General features: G+C 48.5%; 1 protein-coding gene across 2 annotated transcripts in view; it reads left to right on the top strand.

Annotated features, from left to right (window-relative positions):
* The window catches only part of PLEKHM1 (pleckstrin homology and RUN domain containing M1), a 44,769-nt gene extending 31,770 nt beyond the window's left edge, over nt 1-12,999 (top strand). For both annotated transcript variants that reach the window (XM_026658665.1, XM_026658666.1), the window contains exons 7-11: nt 706-851; nt 1,758-1,951; nt 4,134-4,197; nt 7,124-7,281; nt 11,540-12,999. In XM_026658665.1, coding sequence (XP_026514450.1) covers nt 706-851; nt 1,758-1,951; nt 4,134-4,197; nt 7,124-7,281; nt 11,540-11,669 — 692 coding nt within the window. In that variant the 3' untranslated portion in view covers nt 11,670-12,999. The remainder of the gene's footprint in view (nt 1-705; nt 852-1,757; nt 1,952-4,133; nt 4,198-7,123; nt 7,282-11,539) is intronic.
* The last annotated feature ends 901 nt before the right edge of the window (nt 13,000-13,900 follow it).

The following is a 13,900-nucleotide window of genomic DNA, read 5'->3' as shown; positions in this document are numbered from 1 at the left end:
GGCAGCCAAATTTTTTTTTGCTTGGGGCGGCAAAAAACCTAGAGCTGTCCCTGGGGGTGGTGTCATTTTGTCAGCAGGAGAGCTCTCAGTAGACAGCCTGAGACTCTGTCCCTATCTTTCTCTTCCCAGGAAGTAGTCTCACTACAATAGTATGCATGCCTCAGTAGTTGGAGTCAGTCATTTCCCTTATTGTCTTGCTGCTCACGATTTGATTTTATTTATTTTAGTTTTCCACGTTTTTGTTTTTTCTGTAACTGCTTTGGTCAGCTGGAAAACTTTGGGGAAAACATCATAGAACTTTGATTTCCTATCTCCATCATCTGGACAGGATATACATTACCTACTGTTTGCTCTGCCCCACTATAGAGCAGAAAAAAATCTAATCCACTGGGAAGTACACGCTTCTTCCTTTAGCAGATCAATTGTCACTATTTCTGGATGCTCCCTCTTTAAATCTCCCTCTGCTGGATTTTCCTTTATTACTTTTTCTGGTTTCATCATCTCATTTTCTCCTGACCTTTCTTTAGCCCTGAAGCACTGTGCTGCCCTGTAATAATTACAGATATGCTCTGCAACGTGTGGTTCCATACACAGCCAAACTTCCCAAGGGCTGTGCTCTTTGGACCCATCTTCAGAAGTGAATGGGGGGGGGGAGGAGGAGGAGTGTTTGTTACTCTCTAACTGTTCAATCTCTCTTCTTTTAAGGTTGCTCCAGACAGATCGGACTCAATTTTGTGAAACCCAAACTTTGTGCATTCTCTGGCCTCTATTACTGTGACAGCTGCCATCAGGACGACGAGTCTGTGATTCCATCGCGCCTTATCCACAACTGGGACTTGACTAAAAGAGTAGTAAGTCTATGGATGGTCCAGGCAGGGGATACCTAATTCTTTAAAGATCCCCCCGCTCAGCAGAAAGGCTGATATAATCCTGGGGGGTAAAAATGGGGCAGTAGTGAGTAGAAGCAAAAGGTGATTTTACCCTGGTATATGGCATTGGTGAGACCAGTACTCGAATATTGTGTGCAGTTCTGGCATCCACGCTTGAAAAAGGATGTTGAAAAATTGAAGAGGGTGCAGAAAAGAACTGCAAATATAATTTGAGGGCTGGACAAAATGCCTGACACTACAACACTGGGGGAGCTCCGTCTGTTTAATTTTCAAAAAGATCAGGAGGTGAATTTATTACACTGAATCATAGTATATCATAGAATAGCAGGGTTGGAAGGGACCTCCGGAGGTCATCTAGTCCAACCCCATTAAGTATCTTCACAGGGAGAAAATACCAAGCACTGAAAGGCTCTTCAGTGTAGATGGGAAAGGCAGAACAAGAACCAATGGCAGGAAATTCAAGCCAGACCAATTCAAATTAGAAATAAGACACATTTTTTAACAGGGAAGGTGATTAACCTTTGGAACAAGCTGCTACAGGAGTGGTGGATTCTCCATCTTTTGGAGTCTTCAGCTCAAGACTGGATGACTTTCTGGAAGATGTACTTGAGTCATGATGAAATTCTCTGGCCTGTGTTATGTGGAAGGTGCAACGATCTTATGGTCCCTTCTGGCCTTAAAATCTATGAATCAGCACTTTTGGTGCCCAGTCAGTGACTGTTTCTTCCTCCTCTGTGTTTTCCTTTTAAACTTCCTTTGCAGATAGGCAGTGCTCCAACACCCATTGGAGTAATTGGGAACTCTTTCATCGATTTCAGAGTGCTTTGAATCGAGCCCCTATCAATGCTTGTTTTTTCTATATTTTAGGTTTGTCGACAAGCTTTAAAATTTCTGAATCAAATCCGCAATCAACCTTTAATTAATCTGAAATTGGTGAATGAAAGCCTGTATGCTCACGTGGAGAGGATGAGTCGAATCTGTAGAAGCAGAGAACAGCTGAAACTACTTGGCGATTACCTTATAATGTGTCGCAGTGGGGCCCTGAAGGAGCTTAGCAAACGGTGAGGCCCCTCTCTAAGAATTCCCAGGGATCCTAACCTTACGGCAAGGTAGTGATCAATCCTGAACCCCAAATTGCCTTCCTCCCAACCTTTGCTTGATTCATCTCTCTCTCCTCCCTCTCTTCTGTCCTTTCCCCAAACTGAGAGAGGCAGCACCTTCAGTGCAAATCTTCCGGTTGATCTGCAAAGGACATGAGGTGCTAGATAGTCCATAGCACCAAGTGATCCAGCCCTGGGTCCAAGGAGAGGGTCTGTCTAGTTCTGGAGCTCAGTAACACTCTGGAGGAGACTGAATTAAATGAACTCATGGGAGCTAGAAACTGCTGGGTTTTAATCCTGACTCTATCACTTGCCTGACTCTGTGATTTGAGCAAGTAACTCATCCTCTCCCTTACTCCCTTATAAAATGGAGATGATATTTACCCACATCATGGGAGTTCGGGAGGATTTGCTAATGCCTTTATAGTCCTTGGAAAGCATGAAGTGCCAGATAAGTGCTAGCCATTGTCCTGCTAGCCACACTCTGCCTTCCAGCCAGGCCCATTTCATCAAAACAGTGGGTCAGAAATCACCTCCCTTCTCGAACTGAATAAGACAGAAAGCTGCGGGTCCATACCTTTAACACCTTGGCTTACCCTGTGCTCCTGCCTTCATTAGATAGGGTCCTGTGCATTGTTCTCTGCCAGCTTTTGCTTTCTTAGTACCCACCCTGTGGCTGTCCTGGAGATGGGTCCTGCTGTTGCAGGTGCTACTGGGGCCTGCCATATAGTGCGTGTGTGATATTCAAACTCAGGCCCCATCCAAAGCTCTGGGCACCCTTGAGCATACATTTAAAAAATTCCTGAATCAAATCTGCAATCAACCTTTACTCAGTCTGAAATGGGTGAACAAAAGCCTGTATGCTCACATGGAGAGGATGAGTCGAATCTGTAGAATCAGAGAACAGCTGAAACTACTTGGCAGGAGATGCAAAGTAAAAATGAAACAGAGCAGCACCTTCTCTCCCCTCCCCTCCACACACCCCATCTGTTCCCCAGTCCTGTGACCAATGCAGCTTAGAATCCCTCTGTGCACTTCCCCACTAGACAGCAGGCCCACCCTTGGTGTTTGTCACCTCTGGCAATCTGATCACATCTCATCAGAGTTGGCATTTTCCTTAAAGCCCCGGCTCTTGGAATCCTGTGATTACATGAGTATCTCAGCTTTAGTGTTTAAAGTTTCTAGCCCACCTGGCGAGGAAAAAGCTGGAAAACATGACCCTGAAACACTCAAGCTAGAAGACAAATTAAAAAGATCCCAAATTATTTTTTTTAAATCTTCTGATTTTTAAACCAAGCTGATGATTTTAAGCAGCCTGAACCATGACTTTTGGATGCTTGTGACTGGCAACACTCTCTCAGCATCCTCAAGCCTTTGCCAGTGCCTGCCCAAACAGATGGGCTTTCCAGTGATCCCAAAGGACAATAAACGGGAGCCATGCTGACCCACTGGGAGCAGACCACTCCAGAGGAAAGGGACCCTCACTGAGTGCTCTGCCAATAGCCCTCCTCACAGTTCTACCGAGGCCTCTCCTGATCACAGCTATGGCAGGTCAGGAGGGCCCAGGCCGTTGGATGTCAGAGAATGGTCATTTCTCACTGGTTAACTGGCTTTCTCCAACTCCCACTAACCCAGAAATCCCCCTGGTTTGTGCTGGGGTCCTTGGGACTGTTTTCCTCTGACTTCTCCTTTGGAATTGAATGGGAAGTTCTTGTAGCTTTTGTTCTTGTGACTCAGCAAGTCTCTGAGCCAGCTTGCTCTGTGGTAGAGTGGTGCTGGAAGGGCTTTGTGGTTTTCCCTGTTTCCATCTGCTGTTAGGAGTTGTTCTACATCAGTTCTGGGCCCACGTGTTAAGAGATGGAGGGAAAGAAATCCTAAGAAAATACCATCCTGAATCAAGGCAATCTCCTAGCTTGAGAGGAAACAGCTGGGTAAAATTATATAATAAATATACTCTCTGACCATCTCTCAGACCATTTTTAATGTAGAGGTAATGGGAACAAAATCTGTGATCAATAATAGTGAAGTCAGATTTGCAGTAGTTTTCTTCAGAGTCTACGTCATCTGTTTCGTGTCCACCTCGAAGTCTGTTACAGCCCTGGTGAAATGTGTCTGACATTTTTTGTTTTGTGTTTGTTTGAAGACTTGATCATCGGGACTATCTATTGGAATCGCCCCATAAATACAGTGTAACTGATCTGAGACAGGTAAGAGCTTTGACTTATATTTTTACTGTGTCGCTGATGAAAATGTTTTGGTTTCTTTGCATGGAAAGGAAGCTGAAACTGACACTTTTTGCTACTTATAAAGGATCAAATAACTCACTTTGTACCTTTAATTCCTTTGCTCAGAGTATCTCTCTCACTGTGTGAATCTGTGCCTGTATATAGGGTACAGGCATATGGTGTTCAGTTCTGTGTATAATATGTAAAGCAACAATTTAGTCGTGCCAATTTTTAGTAAAAGTCATGGACAAGTCACAGGCAATTTTGTACTATATAAATACCCCTGACTAAACCTTAGGTGCTCTGTGGGGTGCCGCTGCTGCTGGGGGGTGGGGCTGCAGCTCGGGGCCCCGCTACTGCTGCTCCGGGGCTGGCCGCCCAAGCAGTGGCCGGTGTGGCTGGCCACCTCGGCTGCTCAGACGGCCCTGGGGTCAGCCGCACTGGCTGCTGCAGAAGTCAGGGAGGTCCCGGAAAGTCACAGAATCAGTGACTTCCATGACAGGCTCGCAGCCTTATTAATATGCACCTAACCTGAGCTCTAGTTGCATGTAATATTGATCCAGGGTTAACATATAAATTACACAGTCACAGGGTATTCACCCACGGAAGCTTATGCTCCAATACATCTGTTAGTCTATAAGGTGCCACAGGACTCTTTGTTGCTTTTTACAGATCCAGACTAACATGGCTACCCCTCTGATACAGTCACAGGGTTCACTCACTGCTTGCGGTGCCTCCTGCTGGCCATCCTGGGGATTAGCTCCATGCACGCTCCCTCCACTGGTGTATTCCCCTGTTTTGTCTTGTCTCATCCTGCTACCCAACTCACTGCTGGACCTGCAGCTTCCTCTTCATGGCTTGGCCCTCTAGCCTGGACACAAAAATCCTCCCCTTCCAAGGAATCCAGAGGCCGTCCAGACCCTGCTGTCAGGGTGGCGTCTCCAATGCCTGTGCCACTATCCAGTGGCTGGTAGGGGAACCCAGGCCCGCCCTCTACACGGGTTCCAGCCTAGGGACCCTAGAACAAGGAGCCATAGCCTATATTGCCTTAGTCCTCACTGCTGTTTCCCTGGGCTTCTTCCTACTCTACTGGCTTCCCCCCTCTCTAGATTTACCAGGTTCTTGACTCCCTCCACTCAGAGAGTGACTGCAGCCTGCCTTCCTGCAGCCAGCGACATGCCTGTTCTGCACAGCTGAGCCTACTCCTAATTAGTGGCCAACTCCCTGGTTCCTCCTCCAGGTGCACCCAGGGGAGTTAATTGGCCTGCCTAGCCACCTTAACTCCTTCCAAGCCAGTGTGGGCAGACACCCCACCACATACACCCAACCTCAATCCAAACCCTGCACTTCTCCCACCCCTCCCGTACAAAGAAAGGATGGATAGGCTTCAGAGCGTGCCCAGACGGGCAACAGACACTGGGTCTGTCAGCCCAAAGAGTGAGGAGAAAGTTCCAGAGTTTGGGACCCTCTGTTTGGAATGCCCTGGCTGCAGCCCCGACTTGACCAGATCTGGGGAGTTCATGGGCAAAACGCAAGGAGGGATGGAGTGTCTCTAAGGTGCACAGGACTCAAACCATAACACGTTTCTTCCATCCAACTGCACTCAGTGATGGTAGGTGTCTGGGTGAATATGAGAGGCCCTGCTACAGCCTCTGGGGCTAAGTCACCAGCCGGATTTTCTCATTTCAAAACTGGCCCTTTGCTGTGCCCTGCATCCCAACAGATGCTGGGAGTCAACCTCTGTTATTCCTATGGTCAAATCTTGGGATTGTAGCAAGCACCTAGATGATGATGCGTGCCATGGGACAGACTGCGAGAGAGGGAGTCTGCTTGGTAGCCAGGAACCAAACTAGATAAATCTGTATCGTTCTGCGTCAGCAGCTGGAATCGCATCCAGAGCCAGTACAGCCTTTGGGGTAGTGATGCCTGTGACTCTCACAGCTACATCTTGCACTACAAGACTAGGTCCTCGGAGAGCACAGCCGGGATCGCCCACATCCAAAGCCTTATCCCAGCAAGGTGCTAGGGGTGCAGTTCAGCCAGCACACAGCTCTGCAGCAGTTAAATCCCACTTCTGCCTCGACTCACAGCTGAAGTGGGACGTAGCTGGCATATAGTCCCTCTGCCCAGGAGTGCATTTCTTACGGGGAGAGTAAAGACACTGCACCTTCAGAGTGTTTTGGAACCCACATATCAGTTGTATGCAGCCTGTATCACAATCTCCCCCAGCAGCCTCACATATGCATGGAACAGGAGAGGTGATAGAACGGATCTCTGCACATCCGCAGACCAGAGCAGTCTTGGGAAAAGGAGAGACGCACACCAGAGAAAACTCAGGCTATGTCTACACTACGGACCTTACAGCGGCATACCTGTACTGCTACAGCTGTGCCACTGTGAGATCTCCCGTGTAGCCGCTTCGCCAGCAGGAGAGAACTCTCCTGCCGGCATAATTAAACCACGCCCAACAAGCAACGTTAGCTGTATCAGCAGGAGAGCCTCTCCTGCCGACACAGTGCTGTCCACACCAGCACTTTTGTCAGTGAAACTTATGTCCGTTAGGGGGTTGTTTTCACACCCCCGGCCAACACCAGTTTTGCGGACAAAAGTGCTAGTGTAGCTAAAGCCTTAGTTTGACTCTGCTCCTAGCTGAATTTGCAGGCCTGGCAGTTAGTAAAACACCTTTTCACTTGCAAATTGAGCAGAAGTGCTCTGGAGTCCCCCAGAGCTGGTATGGCTGGAAGCAGTCACAGTATTAGTCTCTTTCTGAGTACGGCCATATTTTCAAACAGCATTAACCACCAGTGTGTGTGAAGCAGTAGTTCGAGGTTGCACAACGAAGCTGCACAGCAAGAACCCACACAGACAAACTTCCCCAATGTTATTTTAAGTTTTCTCTGTTCTGCAGATAGCTGATGGCATATTTGAAGTGTACCTGCAATCTCTGATCCAGTTTGCTTCCCACCATGTCTATAACTGTGACCTCTGTACCCAGCGGGGCTTTATCTGTCAGATTTGTAACCACAGCAGCATCATTTTCCCCTTTGAGTTCGACACAACCACCCGGTGAGTGAAGCTTTCCATTGTAACTTCCTGTCATGGGACGTTTAGCGTGGAAGGCCCAGGAAACTCCTGACTGACTTTGTCAACTCTTCTTCCTGCAAGGGAAGGCTGTTCGGAGATTTGATGGGAAGCAGGTTTTGATGTAGCCTGTCTGTCTGTCTTAGGTACTTTTCTGATCCCCAGAACTGTAGTATTCGAGTGCTTCATAATCTTTAATGCATGTACCCTCACTTACCCCTGGGAGGCAGGGCAGGGCTATTATCTCTATTTTACAGGTGGGGGACTGAGATTGAGCCCTATGCTAAAAAATTAGATCAACAGAGCTACCTCACTCAGGGGTGTGAAAAATCCACACCCCAGTGGCATAGTTAAACCAACCTAACCCCAGGTGTAGACAGTGTTAGGCCGACGGAAGAATTCTTTCATTGACTTTTTAGCTACTGCCTCTCGGGGACGTGGAGTAACTACGCCGGTGGGAGAACCCTTCCTGTCGGCACAGGTCATGTTTACACTGCAGCACTGCCCCTGATCCCTTTCAAGTGTAGACAAGCCCAAAGGGACTCACCCAAGGTCATACAGGGAGTCTGTGAAGGAGCAGGGACTTGAACCCAGGTCGCCTAAGTCCTAGGCTAGTGCCCAAAGTACTGGGCCATCCTGTCCTCTCCTGGGTGTGTTGGGAAAGAACATGGTGACTAGACAGCTGCCTGTTGCCTGTGCTGAGAACACAGGCCTAGTATTGGGCTCCTGAGGCCACACCTAGGCTCCTAAACAAGTGGCCTGGCTCTCAAAAGTGCTGAGCCACCCAGCAGCTCCTATTGAGTCCAGAGGGAATTTGACTCCAACAGGAGTCCTTCTGGAAAAGGCAGTGCAGCCCTAGGGAAGCTAATAGAAGTGGTGGGAGGGGAAATCAGGATGGTTGAGAGAGAATTTCCAGAGCGAGTAGCAAAAGAAATGTGCTAACTCTGTCAGCAGCATTGAAACCTGCAAGAGACTCCGTGAACAGAGCTCCAGGGTGCACAGGAAGCTATAAAGGAGTCAGTGCCCTAAATTCCCAGACATGGGGTTCAATCCTGCAAAGTGCCCTGCAGAGCTCTGGCCCTGATCCACTTAAGCACATGCTTAATTTTAAGCATGAGTTATTCCATTGATGCACTTTTGAAGGTTACAAATGGGCTCAAAAATAATACTGCAAAGATTGGAATGTCTTTTTATAAATTGGTGGGACGCCCTCGCCAGGGACACTGTGTTCAGTTCCGATCACCCTGTTAGAACCAGCGATAGCAGGAACAGGAGCTCAGAGGCGGGGATTCGAGGTCCCAAGAGATTTCCAAATGGTGAGCGTGAAAAGACTGGTGGTCTAGTAAATGGACAAAGAAAATAGTGAGTGGTCTGAAATGCTTCCCTGTGAAGAGAGAGTGAAACTGTTGAGAGCAGAGTTGACTAAGGGGACAAAATCCTGACTGGAGCCGAGACGGGAGACAGCACGCTCCTGTTTACCCTTTCCTACAACACAGGAATAAGGGACAGTCAGTGAAAACGAAAGGTAAAAAATTTAAAATGGTTAAAAGGAAGCATTTGTTTACACTATGCAAAATTAACCTGTGGGACTCAGTGCCACTGGATATCATCAAGGCCCAACACCTGCGCAGGTTTCGGAAAAGGATACACTTACATTAACAGCGCGTGTCTGCAGCTCTGTTAGCTAGCATTTCATGTGTTTTAAAGTATACGTACCCTCCTTCGAGGCCTGATCTAACTGCCCAGGACCAGGGGGAGAGGTTTTCCCCCATGGGCAGGTTATTCTGTAATTGACCAGTGCAGGATTTCTTGTGCCTTCCTCCTAAGCAGCTGGGGCAGCATTTGGAGATGGGACACTAGCCTGGCCATTGATACGCTCTGGCAATGCCTGTATTACTATACTGAGCCTAGTAGCCAGTCCGGAAGTTCTGCAAGAGATTTGTGGGACCATGTGGGCCTAACTCATCAGGACTAAGGAGTGTTTCCAGTCTGGATGTGCCTAGCAGAATGGCTTGTGATTTCTGCCCTCTCAGCCTAGGGCAGGGACTGCTCCACATTCAGTATCTAACATGAGAGCCCCAGCTGACTTTTTTCCCCATATCTTCTGACTAAGCCAGACCCACAACCAGAACATGTTGGTCCCAGGCGCCCAAGAGGAGGTGCGCCACCCAGCCAGCCCTGGGCTCAGAGGGGCACATCCTGCTGACTGTGATCGAGGGCTGTTAACCTCATCCCATTGAAGCAGGCTGCTGTTGCTCTTTGCCATGTGTAACAGCTGGCTGCCGGGATCATGTTATATATGACTCACAGCAGGATATGTCTGAAAAGCCTCCTAACAATGTGTGAACAACATTGTCATTTTCACATGAGCGGCAGACACTTCCTGAAGCCATTCTCCTGGCAGGTGGAGGGTGCAGTCATTTCCTTTTGGCAACAACTCACTGGGTATTTCTACACTGCAATTAAATACCCCTGGCTGGCCCACGCCAGCTGACTTGGGCTCGTGGGGCTCAGGCTGTAGGGCTGTACGATTGCTGTGTGGATGTTCGGGCTCGGTCTGGAGCCCAGGTTCTGTGACCCCATGAGCGGGGGAGGGTTGAAAAGTGGCACATTGGCCACGCCAACAGTGTAAGTCTGTGCTGCGGGCAATGGGCTGTGGAGCTACAACACTGCACAGCACTCTTGCAGCTTCTCAGCAGGTGCCTGCTGTATCGGGGAGCTTTCATCCTTTAGTAATGGGACTCCGCAATCCACTGGATTATACTTAAAGGTCCAGTTCTTGTGAGTTACACAGGTGTGAATCCACAGAAGCCAGTGGAATTACTCTGGATGTACACCAGCATGACCCAGAGCAGAATTATTTTGCCCTAGCTCTTTCAGACAAGAACAGTGCTGTGTGTTTTTGTGGCTTCCCCACTTTGTTAACATCAGTGCAAACGCTGTTTTTCTCCACTTCCTTTGGCTTTCCCTCTGCTCTCAACACCTGGGCCGCCTGTTGTTTCTTTGGTGTGTGGAACTTGTCTATTGTATACAGAGCAGCCCCAGATTTACAGCATCAAAGTGCTTGTCTCAAGTGTGATATCTGTTGTGTGTGAGACATTTGCATTTCACCGTAATTGGTGTCATTTAAATCTAGCTTGGGTTGCCTGAGTTTGCCCTTTCAGCAAGCAAGATTTGGACATGTAAGTGGATTAGATAGGGGGAACAAAGCTAAAACAAGAAATATAGTACTTCTTGTATCACTGGCAGTCCCTGAACTTTCCCTCACTCTGCCCAAAATAATCAGTTAACCAGACTTTACTACAGAGCCTGTTTTGAATAGCTTGATGCAATGTGTAATTTGCTGCTCTTTACATTCCATGTTCATTGCAGGCTCTGCCTCAGAATAGGGATGCCTCCCAGGAATATTCATGCCTATGCAGTGAGCCGTCCATGATCACCGCCTAGCTAATCTGGCTTCCGCCATCCCCGCAGCTTAGCAAAATCAAAACCTAGTTCGTGTTTTCTGCTCAGTCACAGAAATCAGAAGGCTTTTCCTTCCCAAGGCGTCCCCTTCTGCCCATCTCGAGGGTGCCTGCAGACGCTTCTAGTGTCTCCTCCCAAGCAATGTCTGCCTCTAGCTGTCTGGCAGCACTTCCTGCTCTGTCAGATATGAGCACAGTCTGGTCCCAAATGGGGCAGGGAGGCTGACTTTCATTTAAAAATGAACCTTTCCTCATCGCACAGCAACATCATTAGCTAGTTAAAATCGTTCAGCACACACACCCCCCAAGATTTTCATTTTATTTTCCACTTCTTACGAGCTTTTTTCTGCTCTGACATTTATGTGCATGCAAAACCCTCTTCTTTCGTAGTGTTTCCCCTAATGTTTTTTTATGTGGAAACAGTAAATAACGTTCCAACACCGAACTGACATGGAGGCGCGAGGCTTTCTTCCAGTTTTCCAACTGTATTTGGTGGTTGATGGAGGTAAATTATCTCCATTTCTTTGATTGATTTTTGCTGCTGGCTGGCAGAGTTAGTTTATTTGTATGTTAATATTTATGCTGCTGGCTGGTGATTGATAAGTCTAATCATTGTCAGAGCTTTTGTATGGATGGGGTGGGAGTTATGTTGAATCTGAAGAAATAGAAATAAACTCTCAAGTTACATTCTCGCGATGTGGGGAATCTGTATTCTCCGCCCTAGGCCCAGTGATCCATGTGTTGCTGAAGATATGATTTTGCTTTTGCTTTTCTTGTAGATGCAGAGATTGCAAAACTGTCTTCCACAGGTGCTGCCAAGACAGCATGAAATCTTGCCCCCGCTGCGAACGCCGGCAGAAATACCAGCAACAATTGCAAGCGGACGTCCTCGTGAAACCAAATATGTAGTGAGCAGCTTCTGACAGATGGACTCTACACAGGGCTTTGCTCATCTGCAAACTCGTGACCTGAACACTGTGCAGAGGAAGGGAAAAGGAGCGTATGCCAAGTGCCATTCAGTCCTAGAAAATACATTCCTACCACTGGTTGGAGCAGCTCCTGTGTGCAGATGTTCACCAGGGTAGGAGTAGCCTAAACCGTACAGTGCTGTGAGGATGCCGAGGACAGGTGCAGCTCCTCATGTACAAGCAGAGGCTTCTGCTCCTGGGAGTGCTGGAAAGAGAGCCAGTGAAGTAAAAGCCTGCTGGAAAAGATCAGTGACTCGCAAAGTAGTGGTGCTTCTATTCAAACTAATCTGGTGCTGCTTATTTTTTGCTGAATGTCCCTCCCTGCTAAAGAAGTGTGTTCCATTTACTGAGCTCTCTGGGTTCCCATCTTAGAGGAGATACTACTTGGGATGGAAATCGGATCGATTTCCTGTGTGTAAACCCACACGGTTTGCAGTGGAGTGCCTGTAATGGAAGTAGGTTAAAGGTTTAGTTTTTAGGATATTCGCAATACTGAAAGCCAGAATTTTTCATCCATGACTTTGCACAGGAACTGCATCTCGCCTGCTTGGGGAATAAACATAGCAGCTACCTGCAGCCAAACTGCAGGGGAACTTTTCAAGAAAAACAAAACCAAAACCTGACGCTGACATGAAGCTCTTGTGCCTTTAGCACTTTGTTCACAGCGGCTGCCTGGTCCTGCTGTTCTCGTGCCGTGTGCCAAATGGCTGGGGTCTCCTGTGTCCGATGAGCTGGTCAGACGTCCCCCTGCGAGAGGAAAGACCGTTCTTCCCTTCTGCAGAGAAACCGCCGGCTCTTCCGCACCTAGCATCCACCAAGGAAAGAGGCCTTTTAAATAGCAAAACAAAAAACCCCCATCCTCCTGGGCTGCTACTTTTTATTTCTTGGCCAATAACGAGGCTGCTACTAGATTTTATTTTCCTTTCACTCTGATATGGGGATTATTAAAGTTTATCTAACAGGGAATATGTCCTTTGTGGAGGTTGTTCCTCTTGCTGGTGGATTATGGAAAAAGCTTTAGACTGGTCTGGAATCCAGTTTCTACATTCTCAGTGGAAACACCTGCACAGGGAAGAAATAAATTGGCCTACAGCATGGTATTATGTTACCCAGGGTAGATCCGTACCTTTGTTTTAATTACAAAAGAGGCCACACTTTTATGAAGGGCTTCCTTGGTGTTTAACTGACTTTGTCGGGACAGGCAAGTGGAAATGAAATTGTGTGTTGGATTTTGCTCCAGAAGAGCTTTGCATTTGTCACCCGTTTTTCCCTTAATGGCTGAGCAGTGATCCTGGATCCAGCTTGTCTCTTTCCCACCCCCCTACTCCCCTTTGCATCCAATACTTTAAGTGCAGCTGGTCAAAGGGGGTGCAGACCTGGAAACACGTTTTACAACTCTCACTGGGTTTCTTACAGCCCTGCTGGCAGAGGGAGAGGGGAGGCTCTGACTGATTGGCTGCTTTTCCCACTGCCCCGCCTCCTGCGGTAGAGCAGCCAATCAGAACTGCTGCAGGAAGCAGACAGCGCTCCCTCCCCCTCTTCTCTCAAGAACTGAAGCCATTCTCACATGAAGGGAGGGGGAGAGCGAGGAGCCCAGCAGCTCAGGGCAGCTCTGCTCCCCCCTCCCATCCAGTGAGCAGCAGGATGGCTCCTAGCCCCACCCCCTGAAGCACCAGGCCTGGGAATGGAGGGAGGGGAACTGCTGCAGCCCCCCCCAGGCCTGGGAGAAGTGGGGAGGAAGCAGATGTGACATCGCTGTCACTCAGAGAGCAGCCCCCACTCAGATTTGCTCTCGCTGAGCTGCTGGGCTTTCCTCCTCACCTCCTCCCCCTGTTCCCTGTCTCCACGGACACTCCACTCTCCAGCTGCCCCATCTCGATGCCACCTCTGACTCAGCTCCCTCCTGCTCTGGCCTCTTGCTAAATCGTGGAGTTGCTTCTCCAAGAGCTGCCTTTGGCCCCTGCCGAACCCCTTGACATCTGTCAGCTGGATCACTGTAACCTTCTCCGTCTTGTGCCGCTGCTGCCTCCCCATGTGCCCAAACCCCGCTGCTCACACCATGCCTGTCTCCTATGACATCACTTTCAAGCCCCTTGTCCTCAGCTGCAAGGCTCCTGCATAATCCCACTGTCCATGTCTCTGCTGCCAGTTCTCCCTCTCACTTCCTCCCCC

Source organism: Terrapene carolina, unplaced genomic scaffold (genome assembly GCF_002925995.2).
Source record: "Terrapene carolina triunguis isolate 2854851 unplaced genomic scaffold, T_m_triunguis-2.0 Scaffold495, whole genome shotgun sequence".
Classification (NCBI taxonomy): domain Eukaryota; kingdom Metazoa; phylum Chordata; order Testudines; family Emydidae; genus Terrapene; species Terrapene triunguis.
This window is presented reverse-complemented; position numbering and strand designations above follow the sequence as displayed.